General features: G+C 42.8%; 1 protein-coding gene and 1 non-coding gene across 2 annotated transcripts; one reads left to right on the top strand and one right to left on the bottom strand.

Annotated features, from left to right (window-relative positions):
* Positions 1 to 677: 677 nt before the first annotated feature.
* On the bottom strand, positions 678 to 12713 carry tmprss2 (transmembrane serine protease 2). Its single transcript, XM_039004701.1, has 14 exons — positions 12651 to 12713; positions 12452 to 12502; positions 12027 to 12222; positions 11688 to 11780; positions 11310 to 11426; positions 10334 to 10463; positions 8804 to 8917; positions 8610 to 8650; positions 6151 to 6319; positions 5649 to 5821; positions 4749 to 4844; positions 4431 to 4573; positions 1252 to 1404; positions 678 to 1046 (listed from the first exon to the last, which is right to left on the bottom strand). The coding sequence occupies exons 2-14, from the start codon at positions 12464 to 12466 to the stop codon at positions 1038 to 1040; spliced, it is 1449 nt and encodes a 482-aa protein (XP_038860629.1). The 5' UTR covers positions 12467 to 12502; positions 12651 to 12713; the 3' UTR covers positions 678 to 1037.
* Positions 8121 to 8193, top strand: trnav-uac. Its single transcript has one exon. It is a non-coding gene; the product is annotated as a tRNA-Val (tRNA).
* Positions 12714 to 18880: the final 6167 nt, after the last annotated feature.

Here is an 18880-nt window from a genome sequence, read left to right as displayed (position 1 = left end):
GAACTTATCCTCTGCAGCAGAGGTAACTCTGGGTCTTCCTTTCCTGTGGCGGGCCTCATCAGAACCAGTTTCATTATAGGTTTTTGCGACTGCACCTGAAGAAACTTTCAAAGTTCTTGAAATTTTCCGGATTGACTGACGTTCATGTCTTAAAGTAATGATGGACTGTCATTTCTCTTTGCTTATTTGAGTTGTTCTTGCCATAATATGGCCTTTTACCAAATAGGGCTGTCTTCTGTATACCATCCCTACCTTGTCACAACACTGGCTCAAAAGCATTGAGAAGGAAAGAAATTCCACAAATTAACATTTAACAAGGCACACCTGTTAATTTAAATGCATTCCAGGTGACTACCTCATGAAGCTGGTTGAGAGAATGCCAAGAGTGTGCAAAGCTGTCATCAAGGCAAAGGGTGGACATTTTTTGGGTTACTACGTGATTCCATATGTGTTATTTTATAGTTTTGATGTCTTCACTATTATTCTACAATGTAGAAAATAGTAAAAATAAAGAAAAACCCTTGAATGAGTAGTTGTGTCCAAACTTTTGACTGGTACTGTATGTATTCATTGTTTTCACCTGGGCTGGCTGTATTGAATGTGCAAGTGTACATGTATCAGTGTCTGACTCACTCTAACACATTTGTTTTAATTAATAAACACTGCAAAATTATTTAATGTACATAAAAACATAACACTTTATTTTTTGTCAATTAATACTTGATATTATCATACACAGGTTCATAAAAATTAGAAAAGGCTCTGTTCATGTAAAACAAAAAAGGTGACCAAAACATGGATTTATGTGTGTGCAAGTATGCAGAGTACAGTACTCCCTTTCAAAATGACAATTCCTGCATACCTTCCCTCAACATGATAAAAATATCTTAATAAAAAAATGTCAAATAGATATTCCCTGAAAACTTAAATATTATAAGTCAACAGGCACCAAAAAATATCTGAAAGCAGTGTACAAGTAATGTATTCAAACAGGTGAATTTGATAAGCAACAGGGTGGGTCTTCATTGGCATCTCCATCAATTCTTCTGTAAGGAAATTCAAAATGTATAAAACATGTTTTAAAGTAATAATCTTAATTTTATTGGTCCTATATATGCTGCACTGATTGGTGACTCAGTGATTTATTTATTTTTTATGTAAAAAAAATTAAGAAATGTATATATCCCCCTTGCCTAACTTTTCTTACAATAATTCACTTTCTGTTATCATTGTCCTACTGTTAGTACCTACCTGCATTTGTTCATATATCCAGGGGAGGAAGTGGGTGACATTGCCGTAGATTCCTGGTTTGTTCCTCAGGGCACAACCTATACCCCAGCTAGTGTCCCCTACCAGCCACCATACTGAACCCTCCTTGGCCACCATTGGTCCTCCACTGTCCCCCTGAAAAACACAAAAAGTTACCCGCCCCCCCCCCCTCCTATGTTAGCATTACCTAATGGGACTATAACTTTAATACTGTGCATTCGGAAAGTATAGTCAACTTCATCAGATTTGCCACCAATACTCCTTATTGGACACATCACTGCACTCTATACTACTCTGTAAACTGGTCATCTCTGTATACCAGTCGCAAGACCCACTGGTTGATGCTTATTTATAAAACCCTCTTAGCGCTCACTAACTGATAAACCTACTACAGCCCTCATCCTCCACATACAACACCTGTTCTGCCAGTCACATTCTGTTAAAGGTCCCCAAAGCACACACATCCCTGGGTCGCTCCTGTTTTCAGTTCACTGCAGCTAGCGACTGGAACGAGCTGCAAAAAACACTCAGACTGAACAGTTTTATCTCCATCTCTTCCTTTCAAAGACTCAATCATGGACACTCTTGCTGACAGTTGTGGCTGCTTTGCGTGATGTTGTCTCTACCTTCCTGCCTTTGTGCTGTTGTCTGTGCCCAATAGTGTTTGTACCATGTTTTGTGCTGCTACCATATTGTTGTCATGTGGTGTTGCTACCATGCTATGTTGTCATGTGTTGCTGCCATTCTTAGGTCTCTCTTTATGTAGTGTTGTCTCTCTTGTCGTGATGTGTGTTATGTCCTATATTTTTATTTTTAATTCTAGCCCCCGTCCCCGCAGGAGGCCTTTTGGTAGGCCATCATTGTATATAAAAATGTGTTCTTAACTGACTTGCCTTGTTGAATAAAAGGTTAAATAAATAAATACAATATAAAATACAAGTATTCAGACCACTTAACTTTTTCCACATTTTGTTACATTACAGCCTTATTCTAAAATGTATTAAAAAATTCCTCATCAATCTACACACAATACCCCATAATGACGAAGCAAAAACTGTTTTTTAGAAATTTCAGCAAATGTATTAAATGTAAAAAACAGAAACCTTGCCCTTATGAGACTTCTGTTTCCTGTTTCCATTGATCATCCTTGAGATGTTTCTACAACTTGATTGGAGTCCACCTGTGGTAAATTCAATTGATTTGACATGATTTCGAAAGGCAAACACCTGTCTATAAAAGGTCCCACAGTTGACAGTGCATGTCAGAGCAAAAAGAAAGCCATGAGGTCGAAGGAATTGTCCGTAGAGCTCCGAGACAGGATTGTGTCGAGGCACAGATCTGGGGAAGGGTACCAAAACATTTCAGCAGCATTGAAGGTCCCCAAGAACACAGTGGCCTCCATCATTCTTAAATGGAAGAAGACTCTTCCTAGAGCTGGCCGCCCTGCCAAACTGAGCAATTGGGGGAGAAGGGCCTTGGTCAGGGAGGTGACCAAGAACCCGATGTTCACTCTGACAGAGCTCCAGAGTACCTCTGTGGAGATTGGAAAACCTTCCAGAAGGACAACCATCGCTGCAGCACTCCACCAAATCAGGCTTTCATGGTAGAGTGGCCAGACGGAAGCCACTCCTCAGGAAAAGGCACATGACAGTCTGCTTGGAGTTTGCCAAAAAAGCACCTAAAGGACTTAAAGAACTGAATGCCAAGTGTCACGCCTGGAGGAAACCTGACACCATCTGTACTGTGAAGCATGGTGGTGGCAGCATCATGCTGTGGGGATGTTTTTTAGCGGTAAGGACTGGGAGACTAGTCAGGATCGAGGGAAAGATGAACGGAGCAAAGTACAGAGAGATCCTTGATGAAAACCTGCTCCAGAGTGCTCAGGACCTCAGACTGGGGTGATGGTTCACCTTCCAACAGGACAATGACCCTAAGCACACAGCCAAGACAATGCAGGAGTGGCTTCGGTACAAGTTTCTGGATGTCCTTGAGTGGCCCAGCCAGAGACCGGACTCTGGAGAGACCTGAAAATAGCTGTGCAGCGACGCTCCCCATCCAACCTGACAGAGTTTGAGAGGATCTGCTCAAATAGAGGTGTGCCAAGCTTGTAGTATCATACCCAAGAAGACTTGAGGCCGTAATCGCTGCCAAAGGTGCTTCAGCAAAGTACTGAGTAAACGGTCTGAAAACGTATGTAAATTTGATTATGATTATATTTTTTTATATACATTTGCTAAAATATCTAAAAACCAGTTTTTGCTTTCTCATTGTGGGGTATTGTGTGTAGATTGATGAGGGGGAAAAACAATTTAATTAATTTTAGAATAAGGCTGTAACTTAACATAATGTGGAAAAAGTGAAGGGGTCTGAAAACTTTCCGATTGCATTGTACCTTCAAAAACATGAGTATACTTCACTATATCACCATCCGATCTATCATAATGTAACACAGTATTGCTTCCGTCCCTCCCCACCCCAACCTGGGCTCGAACTAGGGACCCTCTGCACACATCAACAACTGACACCCTAGAAGCATCGTTACCTATTGCTCCACAAATCTGTGGCCCTTGCAGAGCAAGGGAAACAACTACTTCAAGGTCTCAGAGCAACTGACGTCTCCATTTGAAACGCTATTAGCGCGCACCCCGCTAACTAGCTAGTCATTTCACCCTGTTTACACTCACCCCCCTTTTGACCTCCTCCTTTTCGCCAGCAACCAGTGAGCCGGGTCAACAGCATCAATGTAACAGTTTTGCTTCTGTCCCTCTCCTCACCCCTACCTGGGTTCAAACCAGAGACCCTCTGCACACATCAACAACTGACACCCTAGAAGCATCGTTACCTATCGCTCCACAAAAGCCACGGCCCTTGCAGAGCAAGGGAAACTACTACTTCAAGGTCTCAGAACAAGTGACGTCACCAATTGAAACGCTATTAGCACGCACCCCACTAACTAGCTAGCCATTTCACACCGGTTACAATAACACAATCAGAAAACAACTTATCCAACAAAACATTGTCATACTCAATCAAATAATAAAGAATACATGCAGCAAGTAAAAAGTAAAAAACCCTAAAACCACAAAGTCTTCCCCTGAATAAAGATTATATAGCCTACAGTATGTGCTGCACATGTGTGTGGTTCTATGTGTGAATCTGACCTGACATGAGTCCACTCCTCCTGCCAGTGTCCCAGCACAGATCATAGAGGCGGTTACAAGTCCATTATACACCAACGATGCATTACATGTCTCTCTGCTGTACATGGTGATCTGGGCCTGACGCAGGTATCCCGACGACAACCCTGGAGCCATAAAAATGATTAGCAATTATAAGTCAATCATACGGCTTCATTACAACAAATTAATTTTATTCTTTAAATCTTAAAAAGATCAATCACTTTTAGTCATAAAACCTTTGGCTTGATGACTTGTGTTTAATAATGACAGTCATTGGTCCTGTAATAAGAGTTGTCTTACCACCACTCCTAATGGACCCCCATCCAGAGATCCAGGCTTCTCGCTGGGGAGTCAGATTCACACCGACATTGGGCAGACAGACTGGTCTCACCGTATCTGCAACATAACACCATAGTTGGCACTCAGAAGGTGTCATAGGAAGGCCCTAAAAATTGTCAAAGACTCCAGCCACCCAAGTCATAGACTGTTCTCTCTTCTACCACATGGCACGTGGTACCGGAGCACCAAGTCTGGAACCAACAGGGAGACCCTGAACAGCTTCTACCCCCAAACCATAAGACTGCTACATATTTAGTTAAAGAGTTAGCTACCAATAGCTACCCAGACTATCTGCATTGACCATTTTTGCACTAACTCATTTGACTCATCACATACACTGCTGTTACTATTTATAATCTATCCCGTTGCCTAGTCACTTTATCCCTACCTACAGTATATGTATATATCTACCTCAAACCCCTACACATCGACTCGGTACTGGTACCCTGTGTACATAGCCAAGTTATCGTTACTCACTGTGTATTTATTCCTTGTGTTTTTATTTTTCAATTATTTCTCTTTTTTTTCTCTGCATTGTTGGGAAGGGCCTGTAAGTAAGCATTTCACTGTTAGTCTACACCTGTTGTTTACAAATACAATTTGATTTGTTTTGAATATCAACTGTGAATCTGACTTAAGACTGGCTTGGAGTGTTGTACGATTCTAATATGACTTCCAAAACATGAACATATTAAAAAAGCAATATTAACTGTGTTAGGATTCCTTCACAAAAATGAAAAGGTAGAATGCAACTTTACTATCCATTTGTGACAATGCACATACTCTTCTTTTTCCAAACCTAAAAGGGATTTTCTATTGGATCATGCTTTTTCAAATGTCTGAAATGGAACACGGACTTACTTGACATAGTGAGGGGTGTGCTGAGTTTCATAAGAGCGATGTCATTATCACTAGTCTGCTTGTCGTACTTTTCATGAGAGATTATGTGTCCCACTGAATTCCCAGTGGCAAAATCCATCTGGGTCAAGGCCAGATAGCCAGCATACACCGTCCACTGACTGGGCCCTGATAGCCTACCGTACACAATGAGAGAGAAAACAGTCAACAGTATGTCCTCAGGGGATCTCTGCTTTTTCATGGTTGTCATGCTGCCACCACACAATCATGCTATAGTATAGTGTTGTTTAATTCACAAGGATGCTTTTAATAGTTTTATGGTTTTTCTTTTGTTTGTTTTTATTATATTGTAACATTTTGAAGAGTACCATCCTCCTCTGCTTCATTGCCGAAAACTCCTTTGAGAGGAACAGATGATGTTTGGTGTGAAACGTATGCTTTTAAAATTGAAATGGCTAATAAAACATGTTTTTATTCCCTTTAAATAAGTTGCAGTTAAACTCACGTTTCTACGCAGTGGGCGGCAGTGAGGATCCACTCAGGGCTGATGATGGAGCCTCCACACAGGTGCTGGCCCCTGGCGTGCAGACTGACCTGCCATGGCCAGGCCCCGCTCACTGCTATATCCCCCCCTACGATTCGGCTCCAAGGAGCTGCTATACTGACACCACAGTCTGGAAGCAAGACAACAACCAATAGAGAAACATTACAGAATGCAATCCAACACACTCATTTCAAAGACTAACTTTGTAGGGCAAAGAGAGCTGCATGGCCAGTCTGGCTCAAGATGAACACAACAGGGTTTACATCTGTGGTGGATAAAGTGGCTATGTATTATATAGAAACGATATAGCATCCCTATGTTTCCATAGCCAACCCCAAAGTCTGGTGGAGGCTCCTCAGAGGAGGACCATCCTCTTCAGTGAATTTCATAAATTGTTTAATTGTAAAACATTTAAAAATGTATCCTATTTAGATAAAATGTGCTTCTACACCTGCATTGCTTGCTGTTTGGGGTTTTAGGCTGGGTTTCTGTACAGCACTTTGAGATATCAGCTGATGTACGAAGGGCTATATAAATACATTTGATTTGATTTGATAAAACTACACTAAATATAATCACGTCACCAAATAACTGATTTAAACACACTATTTTTCAAAGAAGGTCTACAGTAGCCTCAACAGCACTCTGTGGGGTAGCACCATCTCCTCTGGGTACATTGACTTCAGTACAAAACCTAGGAGGCTCATGGTTCTCACCCCGCTTCCATAGATTTATACAGCAATTATGACAACTTCTGGAGGATGTCCGCCAGCCAATCAGAGCTCTTGCAGCATGAACTGATATGTTGTCCCCCAATCAAAGGACCAGAGAATTAATCTAGTACTGAAAGCAATAACTATAACTAGCACTGCAGTGTATAAAATGTGGTGAGTAGTTGACTCAAAGAGAGATAAGACAATAGTTTAATAGTTTTGAACAAATTATTTTCTTCCAAAATGAAGGAGAAGCAGGAGAGAAATAGAGAGAGAGAGATGTTCAGTTTCACTTACATAGCTAGCAAATGCAGCTAACTAGTTTAGCCTACTGAAACACCCTGCTCAAACAGAGGTATGCTATGTTAGCTAGCTGGCTATGACTTTCCAAACACAAAACTGGAACTCTTCCAAGTCAAGGTAAGCTTTTGGTAAGTAGGTACACCGGGGTCAGCCGGTGTACCTACTTACTGACTGTACACTGTAACGATACTGCATGATTTTAGCGGGTTTACTAACTTGTTAGTTCTATTAGCTATGCTGACTATGACGTTACTTTAAGTAATATGGTGACAACGATGTAGGCTTTGTGTAGCGGTTTGGCTTGGAAATGTTATTTTGCCTGGTCACATACAGCTGATGTGTTTCAAGCGAAGGGAAGTGGTGAGAGAAGGAGAGTGCATAGGACATGGCTGCCATAAAAGTGAACTGTGTTTACACGTGATCAGGGGTGTGTTCATTCCGCCAATTCTGTTGAAAAACGTTTCTTAAATGGAAGCAAACGGAACAAAATGGGGATAAACATACCTGATTTAGACCAATAGAAACTCTTGTTTGCAACTGTTGGACTAGTGATTACACCCTATATCAGATAGATGCAAGCAAAAGTCCATATGTCACTGTCTGTCACCTCAAATGTGTCTCTCGACCTGTGTGCACCTACGTTGTAAACTTTCATTCATAGGCTAGGTTGTAGCAACCTCATGATGGGTATAGGGAAAATTTGAGTGTCATGTAGTAGCCTAAACCTATCACTGAATGACATTGAACTGAGTGAATGGAATATGAATGAGAGTCATTTGATATGCTGTAATAGAAATAAGGCCATGCTCATGAAAAAAACATCATCCTCCCTCATCTTAACACTTAGCACTGACCGCCATTGCCAACGTCCCTAGTCAAGATGTAGATCACAGTAGTAAACCAGTCTAAACACGGTCCCATGTGGCTCAGTTGGTAGAGCATGGTGCTTACAACACCAGGGTTGTGGGTTTGATTCCCACGGGGGGAAAAGTATGAAAATGTTTTCACTCACTACTGTAAGTGACTCTGAGTTCTGAACTTGAAATGTTGGAGATTATCATATTGAAATATTGAGTGCCATAGTCTTGTTTGTACACCAGAAGTTAATGGTTATCTGTATGGGGAATGTTTTGAGTAAAGGAAGGGCAATCACGTAGCAGGCATTGATAAGGGTGGAGAGATGTGGTTTAGTGAGAAAGAGGGTTGAGGTCAGGTCACATTAATGGAGAAGGAACAGTTTATGGCCCGCATCACTTAATTTCCTGCCTAGCAATAACAAATGTAAATGTAACAGTGATCATGTGACTTGAGATTTGTTCCCGTGAATGTGTTTCTATAATCTCTAACCTGAAGGTAATCTGAGCCTGTACTGAGAATTAGTGGAAGAGTAAAGTAATGGCTTACCAATACACTGCAGGGAGACTGCTTGTGCTGAGCAGTAGGGACTGCAGGCAGAAGTGACATCACAAAAGTTTATGGAAGCAATTCTGTACTTGAACTCCATTTTGTATGTATTGTTCACCACTCAAAAACAATCTGTATAGACAACATTTTGTTTGTTTTGATAAAATAAGAAAGTGCATTCATGTTAAACTCACCTTCTAGTTAGCTGCCCCTGTAGAAGGGATTGGTGGTCAAAGCTAGACAGCTTCAAATAGCCCTCAGAAGCCAAGGAGCCTGGGTTTCTTTGTGAGGACCGAACATAGGACCCACTTGGAAGCAGAGATAGACCTGGTCAGTACATGCCCCTTAAATAGCCCTTATGTTATGCACATTATATGTACGGTACAGAGTTTACCAAATCAAATCGTATTGGTCACCTACACATATTTAGCAGATGTTATTGCGGGTGTAGCAAAATGCTTGTGTTCCTATCTCCAACAGTGCAGTAGTATCTAACAACACACAACAATACACACAAATCTAAAAGTAAAAAAAATAGAGTTAAGAAATACATAAATATTAGGACGAGCAATGTCTGAGTGGCATTGAGTAAAATACAGTAGAATAGAATACAGTATGTACATATGAGATGAATAAAGCAGTATGTAAACATTATTAAAGTGGCCAGTGATTCCTTGCCTATGTATATAGGGTAGTATCCTCTAAGGTGCAGGGTTGAGTAACAAGGTTGTAGCTGGCTAGTGATGGCTAGTTAACAGTCTGATGGCCTTGAGATAGAAGTTGTTTTCCAGTCTCTCGGTCCCAGCTTTGATGCACCTGTACTGACCTCGCCTTCTGGATGATAGTGGCGTGAACAGGCCGTGGCTCAGGTGGTGGATTTCCTTGATTATCTTTTTGGCCTTCCTGTGACATCGGGTGCTGTAGGTGTCCTAGAGAGCAGAACGCACCACCCTCTGGAGAGCCCTGCGGTTGCGGGCGGTGCAGTTGCCATACCAGGCGGTGATACAGCCGGACAGGATGCTCTCAATTGTGCATCTGTAAAAGTTTGTTAGGGTCTTACGAGCCAAGCCACATTTCTTCAGCCTCCTGAGTTTGAAGAGGCACTGTTGCTGGGTTCAGACCCAGGGCCCCGGAGCTTAACGACGAACTTGGAGGGTACTATGGGGTTGAAGGCTGAGCTATAGTCAATGAACAGCATTCTTAAAGAGGTATTCCTCTTGTTCAGATGGGATAGGGCAGTGTGCATTGCGATGGCATCGTCTGTGGATCTATTGAAGTGGGTCTAGGGTGTCAGGTAAGGTAGAAGTAATATGATCCTTAACTAGCCTCTCAAAGCACTTCATGAGGACAGAAGTGAGTGCTACGGGGCGACATAGCTGGTTTTCCCTTTGTAATCTGTGATTGTCTGTAGACCCTGCCACATACGTCTTTTGTCTGAGTTGTTGAATTACGACTCTTTTGTCTCTGTACTGACGTTTTGCCTGTTTGATTGCCTTATGGAGGAAATAACTACTCTGTTTGTATTCAACCATATTTCCAGTCACCTTACCATGGTTAAATGCGGTGGCTTGCACTTTCAGTTTTGGGTGACCGTTGTCATCTATCCACGGTTTCTGGTTTGGGTAGGTTTTAATAGTCACAGTGGGAACTGTGATTACAGTTACAATTACAATTACAGATACTCATATGACACGTATGTTATCCTATTTCTCATGGTGACCCACCTGCTGTATCCCATCTTTCTACAGGTGGCCCTGCCAAAGTTGTCATTCCAGTCATCAGCACACACTGGCTTCCACGTCTGACTGTCTGATGAGTAACTCTGCAGCACAGAACTAGACCCATAGAGGCGCACTGGTAGAAGAAAGGAGATATTGCAATTGATTGACGAATAGTGTTCAAATTGGGTGGGATGGGGTTTGGGCACAAATCATATAAAAAAATCAGACTTGTAGATGAAGAAAAGAGTGAACAACCCCCATATCTACATGAATTCTAACAGAGTGTTCCTAGACACCGCATCAAATCAAACTTAAGCACATTTCTTCCAGACAAAAACACCCAATTCCGCCTACAGTAATTTGATAGATAGGACCTTTATTTGAATCTAGGTTTCTCTGGAGACATAATAACAAGTTATCCATACCACCAGAGGGTGGAGGTAGCCTGTATCAGTGATTCTGTCCAGATAGACAGATCCTCTGCCGAGATATAGCTCCCCATGTACTCTCCTAAGATTGTACTTTTCTGTACCATGTATCATATGATCGTGTACAAGACCAGAATTACCTTATGTTTGTGCATACAAAAATCTTCCAATAGTATACAAAGTCTGCCAATAGTATAAATACTTGACAGAACTGCAATACAGAACTCCGATAGGCTCTGAATCTACATAGAGAGCTTTACTGGTGTGTATTCCACGAAAAGTAATTATTCTAGGACAAACGTTAAAAATATATATATATTTGAATCCAGGTTTCTCTGGAGACATAATATTAACAGGACAGATGCCTCACAGGTCCTCAACTGGCAGCTTCAATAAATAGTACACGCAAAACATCAGTCTCAACGTCAACAGTGAAGAGGCGACTCCGGGATGCTGGCCTTCTAGGCAGAGTTGCAAAGAAAAAGCCAAAGATCTGAGGGATCAACAGTCTACTGTAATGATAAACCAAAAATGATTGAGTGGAGACTTACGGCACTGTGTCTCGTCCTCTCCTCCTGGACAGTCTCTGATGCCATCACACCACTTGGATGCACTCAGATACACACCTCCCTGCCTACAGCACCTCCCCAACACACACTGGTTGGACACTGGACACACACACACACACACACGAGACCATGACTATAAGGTTACACTTGCCGTCCTTTTAAATTACTGAATAAGAACTACATGGTAATTTTCCTTAGCCTCTAGATACAATGTCAACTAGTCTTTTCCCACTGTGTAGCAAGCAGTGGCATATGAAGCATAAATCATTTCAACATTATTAATATTAATGTCAGCTTATGTCAACCAAAGCATCAATTAAGAAACAGTTACTGTATGAGGATTCTGTGTACTGTACGTACGGAAATACCAAACCAACGCTCCTGTTGCCCCAAGGAAAACTAAGACACTGAGGATAGAGGCCACAATACATTTACAGTGACTTTTCTTCACCACTGAAAGAGAGCAGAAAGAAAATAACACTCAAAATACGAACAATAACACTTTTTGCTCTACTTTTTACCATGAAAGGACTCTCAACCCTAGACCTAGATAATCACATAGAATTTGACCATTGGCCCCTCTTAACATCTGTGTGTCACCCTGGAAGCATGTAATCATGGCAAGGCTTGTTTTGCATTTAAGTGTGGCATCTGATGTTTATCAACAGAGGAATATCAGTAGAAAGGTAAGTAGTGTACCTTTTTGTTCTGGGACTGAGTGTGGTAGTCCAGGCGTGACCGTGTGGTGGGTATTGATGGTCTTGGGAGCGTACTGGGGAGCGTACTGAGGACAAATAGAGGGGGGGACATTGTGCATCTTTGGGGCAGAGGCGTATGGAGGGGGTCTTCCCTCCCCTTGTTGAAACCCATGGTTCACATACTGGGGACCTGGTGTCTGGAGAAAGCGGAGAGAAGGATAATGGTTTTCCGTTTAACTACAATGATGGAAATCCATAAAGTATTTGATAAATTGGAGCGGTTTTTCCATGGTATGATGAACATACACATTACACCAGTATTGTAATTACCACAAAACATCAATGACTGGTATGAACAATGTACGTGGCTGCCCTTTTCCCATAGGGGAAACAAAAATCTAATCAGAGATATACAACTGAAGTTACCTGGTTATTGTTCATGTCGACACCACTTTCAGTGTACTGATAAGATCAAATCTGAAAAAGTTTTGAAGTAAATTCTAAAAACATTTTAGCCACAGTTTAACATTTATTAACAAAAAAGTTATACAAATCTACAGCAAAGCCTTGTATAACTGTTTTTTATGACAGCAGATTAATTTCAGGTACTGTTTTCCAGACTTACCTTGGATTAGTTCAACCGTTGCTTTCGAACACTGATTCAGCGTCCTTTCTTTTTTCTCTCTCTCCCTCTAACTCAGTCCATTTTTCCCTTTGCTCCTGGTAATGAACAGCCATGACCACACCTTAGCTTGTGCGCACAGCATGACTTGTAGGGTGGTTCAATTATTTAAGCTGTAACACTAACATAAATAACATTGTGATTTCCTGGTCCAGGCCTAGACCGAATACTGCACCGTGTCATCAATGACTTCAAATACTAATCTACACTATACTGCACTTGCACTATGTACAACACTGTATATATTTGCCATGGCAGTATCCCTCCCTCAGCTTATAGATATATCCCCTCTGTATATTCGCACTGCAATCAGCCTATACTCCAGAGTTTAATGGTTACTGTTCTGATATTGTATATTCTGTATGATGTCTATGTATCCTGTTTATACACTGCTCAAAAAAATAAAGGGAACACTAAAATAACACATCCTAGATCTGAATGAATGAAATATTCTTATTAATACTTTTTGCTTTACATAGTTGAATGTGCTGACAACAAAATCACACAAACATTATCAATGGAAATCAAATTTATCAACCCATGGAGGTCTGGATTTGGAGTCACACTCAAAATTAAAGTGGAAAACCACACTACAGGCTGATTCAACTTTGATGTAATGTCCTTAAAACAAGTCAAAATGAGGCTCAGTAGTGTGTGTGTGGCCTCCACGTGCCTGTATGACCTCCCTACAACGCCTGGGCATGCTCCTGATGAGGTGGCGGATGGTCTCCTGAGGGATCTCCTCCCAGACCTGGACAGTCTGTGGTGCAACGTGGCGTTGGTGGATGGAGCGAGACATGATGTCCCAGATGTGCTCAATTGGATTCAGGTCTGGGGAACGGGCGGGCCAGTCCATAGCATCAATGCCTTCCTCTTGCAGGAACTGCTGACACACTCCAGCCACATGAGGTCTAGCATTGTCTTGCATTAGGAGGAACCCAGGGCCAACCGCACCAGCATATGGTCTCACAAGGGGTCTGAGGATCTCATCTCGGTACCTAATGGCAGTCAGGCTACCTCTGGCGAGCACATGGAGGGCTGTGCGGCCCCCCAAAGAAATGCCACCCCACACCATGACTGACCCACCGCCAAACCGGTCATGCTGGAGGATGTTGCAGGCAGCAGAACGTTCTCCACGGCGTCTCCAGACTCTGTCACGTCTGTCACATGTGCTCAGTGTGAACCTGCTTTCATCTGTGAAGAGCACAGGGCGCCAGTGGCGAATTTGCCAATCTTGGTGTTCTCTGGCAAATGCCAAACGTCCTGCACGGTGTTGGGCTGTAAGCACAACCCCCACCTGTGGACGTCGGGCCCTCATACCACCCTCATGGAGTCTGTTTCTGACCGTTTGAGCAGACACATGCACATTTGTGGCCTGCTGGAGGTCATTTTGCAAGGCTCTGGCAGTGCTTCTCCTGCTCCTCCTTGCACAAAGGCGGAGGTAGCGGTCCTGCTGCTGGGTTGTTGCCCTCCTACGGCCTCCTCCACGTCTCCTGATGTACTGGCCTGTCTCCTGGTAGCGCCTCCATGCTCTGGACACTACGCTGACAGACACAGCAAACCTTCTTGCCACAGCTCGCATTGATGTGCCATCCTGGATGAGCTGCACTACCTGAGCCACTTGTGTGGGTTGTAGACTCCGTCTCATGCTACCACTAGAGTGAGAGCACCGCCAGCATTCAAAAGTGACCAAAACATCAGCCAGGAAGCATAGGAATAACACCCTAGTGATCATCTCTGCCAGGTCATGCGGGAAGAATAACTAGACAACCATCCAAAACACCTGCACACTTGAAGACAATGACCAACCTTTAAAAATAAACAGCATTGTGGAGGATAATGTACGGTACACAAAAATATTTAACTGGGCAGTAGCCTACTGTATATTGTTTGCTTTTGTAGATTTTGTAGGTTGAATAGCCAGAATCTTCCACCCACACACCTGCTCCAATTCACTTACAATATTGTATATCATTGAAAATGGCCAGGGAAGAAGAAAGGTTATCCAAAATGTTTAATCACAGGCATACATGTTTAGTATATATATATTTTTAATCTACAAGTAAGTTTATTACATTACATTGTTCCAATTCATCCCAAAGGTGTTCGATGGGGTTGAGGTCAGGGCTCTGTGCAGGCTAGTAAAGTTCTTCCTCACCGATCTCAACAAACCATTTCTGTATGGACCTCGCTTTGAGCACGGGGGCATTGTCATGCTGAAACAGGAAAGGGACCTTCCCTAAACTGTTGCCACAAAGTTGGAAGTACAGAATCGTCTACAATGTCATTGTAGGCTGTAATGTTAATATTTCCCTTCACTGGAACTAAGGGCCCTAGCCTGAATCATGAAAAACAGCCCCAGACCATTATTCCTCCTCATCCTCATTCTCTCCTTCTCTCTTTCTTTCTCTCTCTCGGAGGACCTGAGCCCTAGGACCATACGTCAGGACTACCGGGCATGATGACTCCTTGCTGTCCCCAGTCCACCTGGCCTTGCTGCTGTTCCAGTTTCAACTGTTCTGCCTGCGGTTATGGAACCCCTACCTGTCCCAGACCTGCTGTTTTCAACTCTTAATGATCGGCTATGAAAAGCCAACTGACATTTATTCCTGATTATTATTTGACCATGCTTGTCATTTATGAACATTTTGAACATCTTGGCCATGTTCTGTTATAATCTCCACCCGGCACAGCCAGAAGAGGACTGGCCACCCCTCATAGCCTGGTTCCTCTCTAGGTTTCTTCCTAGGTTTTGGCCTTTCTAGGGAGTTTTTCCTAGCCACCGTGCTTCTACACCTGCATTGCTTGCTGTTTGGGGTTTTAGGCTGGGTTTCTGTACAGCACTTCGAGATATTAGCTGATGTACGAAGGGCTATATAAAATAAACTTGATTTGATTTGATCCACCAAACTTTACGGTTGGTGCTATGCATTTGGGCAGGTAGCGTTCTCCTGGCATCCGCCAAACCCAGATTTGTCCGTCGGACTGCCAGATGCTGAAGCTTTTCCAGAGAACGCGTTTTCCAATGGAGGCGAGCTTTACACCACTCCAGCCGACGCTTGGCATTGAGCATGGTGATCTTAGGCTTGTGTGCGGGTGCTTGGCCATGGAAACCCATTTCATGAAGCTCCTGACAAATAGTTATTGTGCTGATATTGCTTCCAGAGGCAGTTCGGAACTCTGTAGTGAGTGTTGCAACAGAGGACAGACAATTTTTACACGCTTCAGCACTTGGCGGTTCTGTTCTGTGAGCTTGTGTGGCCTATCACTTCGCGGCTGAGCCGTTGTTGCTCCTAGATGTTTCCACTTCACCATAACAGCAGTTACAGTTGGCCGGGGCAGCTCTAGCAGAGCAGAACTTTGACAAACTGACTTGTTGGAAAGGTGGAATCCTATGACGGTGCCACGTTGAAAGTCACTGAGCTTTTCAGTAAGGCCATTCTACTGCTAATGTTTGTCTATGGAGATTGCATGGCTGTGCGCTTGCTTTTATACACCTGCCAGCAACAGGTGTGGCTGAAATAGCCGAAGCCACTAATTTGAAGGGGTGTCGTCCACCTACTTTTGTGTATATAATATAATGTACTCCTTAGATGACTTAAATGCAATCAATAGAATGAAGTGAAAAGATGGCAAATTGTTATTAATGTGTAAACAAGAGCCCCTGGTTCTCTGCCCATGTCGTCTTTCTTCTTGGCTGTTAATCAACAGGCAATGCATGATGACCATGTCTTTGAGGGGATATTGACACACAACAGGCCCTTGAAATGTCTCCACACAAACTTTATGACCTCAGGACTTTGACACACTAACTAAGTACCCAGTCAATATTTAACATGCCATATGACTGTTCACTGCCTGGATAGAATATGATTGACTATGGGCCTAATGGGACAGAACCACTTCACTGTTCTTTGCTATTGGTGGGCTGAAATTTAGCTTTCTTCTCTCAGCTAAATCAACTGGTTGTTTTATGTAATATAACCATGGATGAGAGGGACTGAGGTAATGAAGGAAAAACATTTTTTTACTGACAAGTCAGTTCCTAAGTTCCTTATGATATGATGGCCATGCATGAAACTGAAACCTCAAAAAGAAACTGGACTACGGCTCACTTCCACCCTACCAAATCTTGTCTCTGACTCAACTGTTGGAATGCGAGAAGATGGGCTTTCAAGGAAATCTTGATAAAAACAGGCAGATTTTCCTACGATTACTTGAAGGGAAAGGTGGCCATATGTTATAGTAGTTGTCATCATCCATACATACATACATACATACATACATACATACATACATACATACATACATACATACAGTGGGGAGAACAAGTATTTGATACACTGCCGATTTTGCAGGTTTTCCTACTTACAAAGCATGTAGAAGTCTGTAATTTTTATCATAGGTACACTTCAACTGTGAGAGACGGAATCTAAAACAAAAATCCAGGAAATCACATTGTATGATTTTTAAGTAATTAATTAGCATTTTATTGCATGACATAAGTATTTGATACATCAGAAAAGCAGAACTTAATATTTGGTACAGAAACCTTTGTTTGCAATTACAGAGATCATACGTTTCCTGTAGTTCTTGACCAGGTTTGCACACACTGCAGCAGGGATTTTGGCCCACTCCTCCATACAGACCTTCTCCAGATCCTTCAGGTTTAGGGGCTGTCGCTGGGCAATACGGACTTTCAGCTCCCTCCAAAGATTTTCTATTGGGTTCAGGCCTGGAGACTGGCTAGGCCACTCCAGGACCTTGAGATGCTTCTTACGGAGCCACTCCTTAGTTGCCCTGGCTGTGTGTTTCGGGTCGTTGTCATGCTGGAAGACCCAGCCACGACCCATCTTCAATGCTCTTACTGAGGGTAGGAGGTTGCTGGCCAAGATCTCGCGATACATGGCCCCATCCATCCTCCCCTCAATACGGTGCAGTCGTCCTGTCCCCTTTGCAGAAAAGCATCCCCAAAGAATGATGTTTCCACCTCCACGGTTGGGATGATGTTCTTGGGGTTGCACTCCTCCTTCTTCTTCCTCCAAAACACGACGAGTGGAGTTTAGACCAAAAAGCTCTATTTTTGTCTCATCAGACCACATGACCTTCTCCCATTCCTCCTCTGGATCATCCAGATGGTCATTGTCAAACTTCAGACGGGCCTGGACATGCGCTGGCTTGAGCAGGGGAACCTTGCGTGCGCTGCAGGATTTTAATCTATGACGGCATAGTGTGTTACTAATGGTTTTCTTTGAGACTGTGGTCCCAGCTCTCTTCAGGTCATTGACCAGGTCCTGCCGTGTAGTTCTGGGCTGATCCCTCACCTTCCTCATGATCATCGATGCCCCACGAGGTGAGATCTTGCATGGAGCCCCAGACCGAGGGTGATTGACCGTCATCTTGAACTTCTTCCATTGAACTTCTTCCATTTTCTAATAATTGCACCAACAGTTGTTGCCTTCTCACCAAGCTGCTTGCCTATTGTCCTGTAGCCCATCCCAGCCGTGTGCAGGTCTACAATTGTATCCCTGATGTCCTTACACAGCTATCTGGTCTTGGCCAATGTGGAGAGGTTGGAGTCTGTTTGATTGAGTGTGTGGACCGGTGTCTTTTATACAGGTAACGAGTTCAAACAGGTGCAGTTAATACAGGTAATGAGTGGAGAACAGGAGGACTTCTTAAAGAAAAACTAACATGTCTGTGAGAGCCGGAATTCTTACTGGTTGGTAGGATATCAAATACTTATGTCATGCAATAAAATGCAAATTAATTACTTAAAAATCATACAATGTGATTTTCTGGATTTTTGTTTTAGATTCCGTCTCTCACAGTTGAAGTGTACCTATGATAAAAACTACAGACCTCTACATGCTTTGTAAGTAGGAAAACCTGCAAAATCGGCAGTGCATCAAATACTTGTTCTCCCCACTGTACATACTGGTGTTGAGAGTTGTCTACGATAAAATCATCTTTGTCACAACAAACAGTGTAATACTGACAACAGAAATGTTCAGCGGGTTTGGCGACGAATATGTAGCAAGGGCCAGCCAACGAGAGCATACAGGTCGCAGTGGTGGGTAGTATATGGGGCTTTAGTGACAAAACAGATGGTACTGTGATAGACTACATCCAATTTTCTGAGTAGAGTGTTGGAGGCTATTTTGTAAATGACA

Source organism: Salvelinus namaycush, chromosome 12 (assembly GCF_016432855.1).
Source record: "Salvelinus namaycush isolate Seneca chromosome 12, SaNama_1.0, whole genome shotgun sequence".
Taxonomy (NCBI): domain Eukaryota; kingdom Metazoa; phylum Chordata; class Actinopteri; order Salmoniformes; family Salmonidae; genus Salvelinus; species Salvelinus namaycush.
Note: the sequence above shows the minus strand (reverse complement) of the source record. Positions and strands in the feature narration are given on the sequence as shown.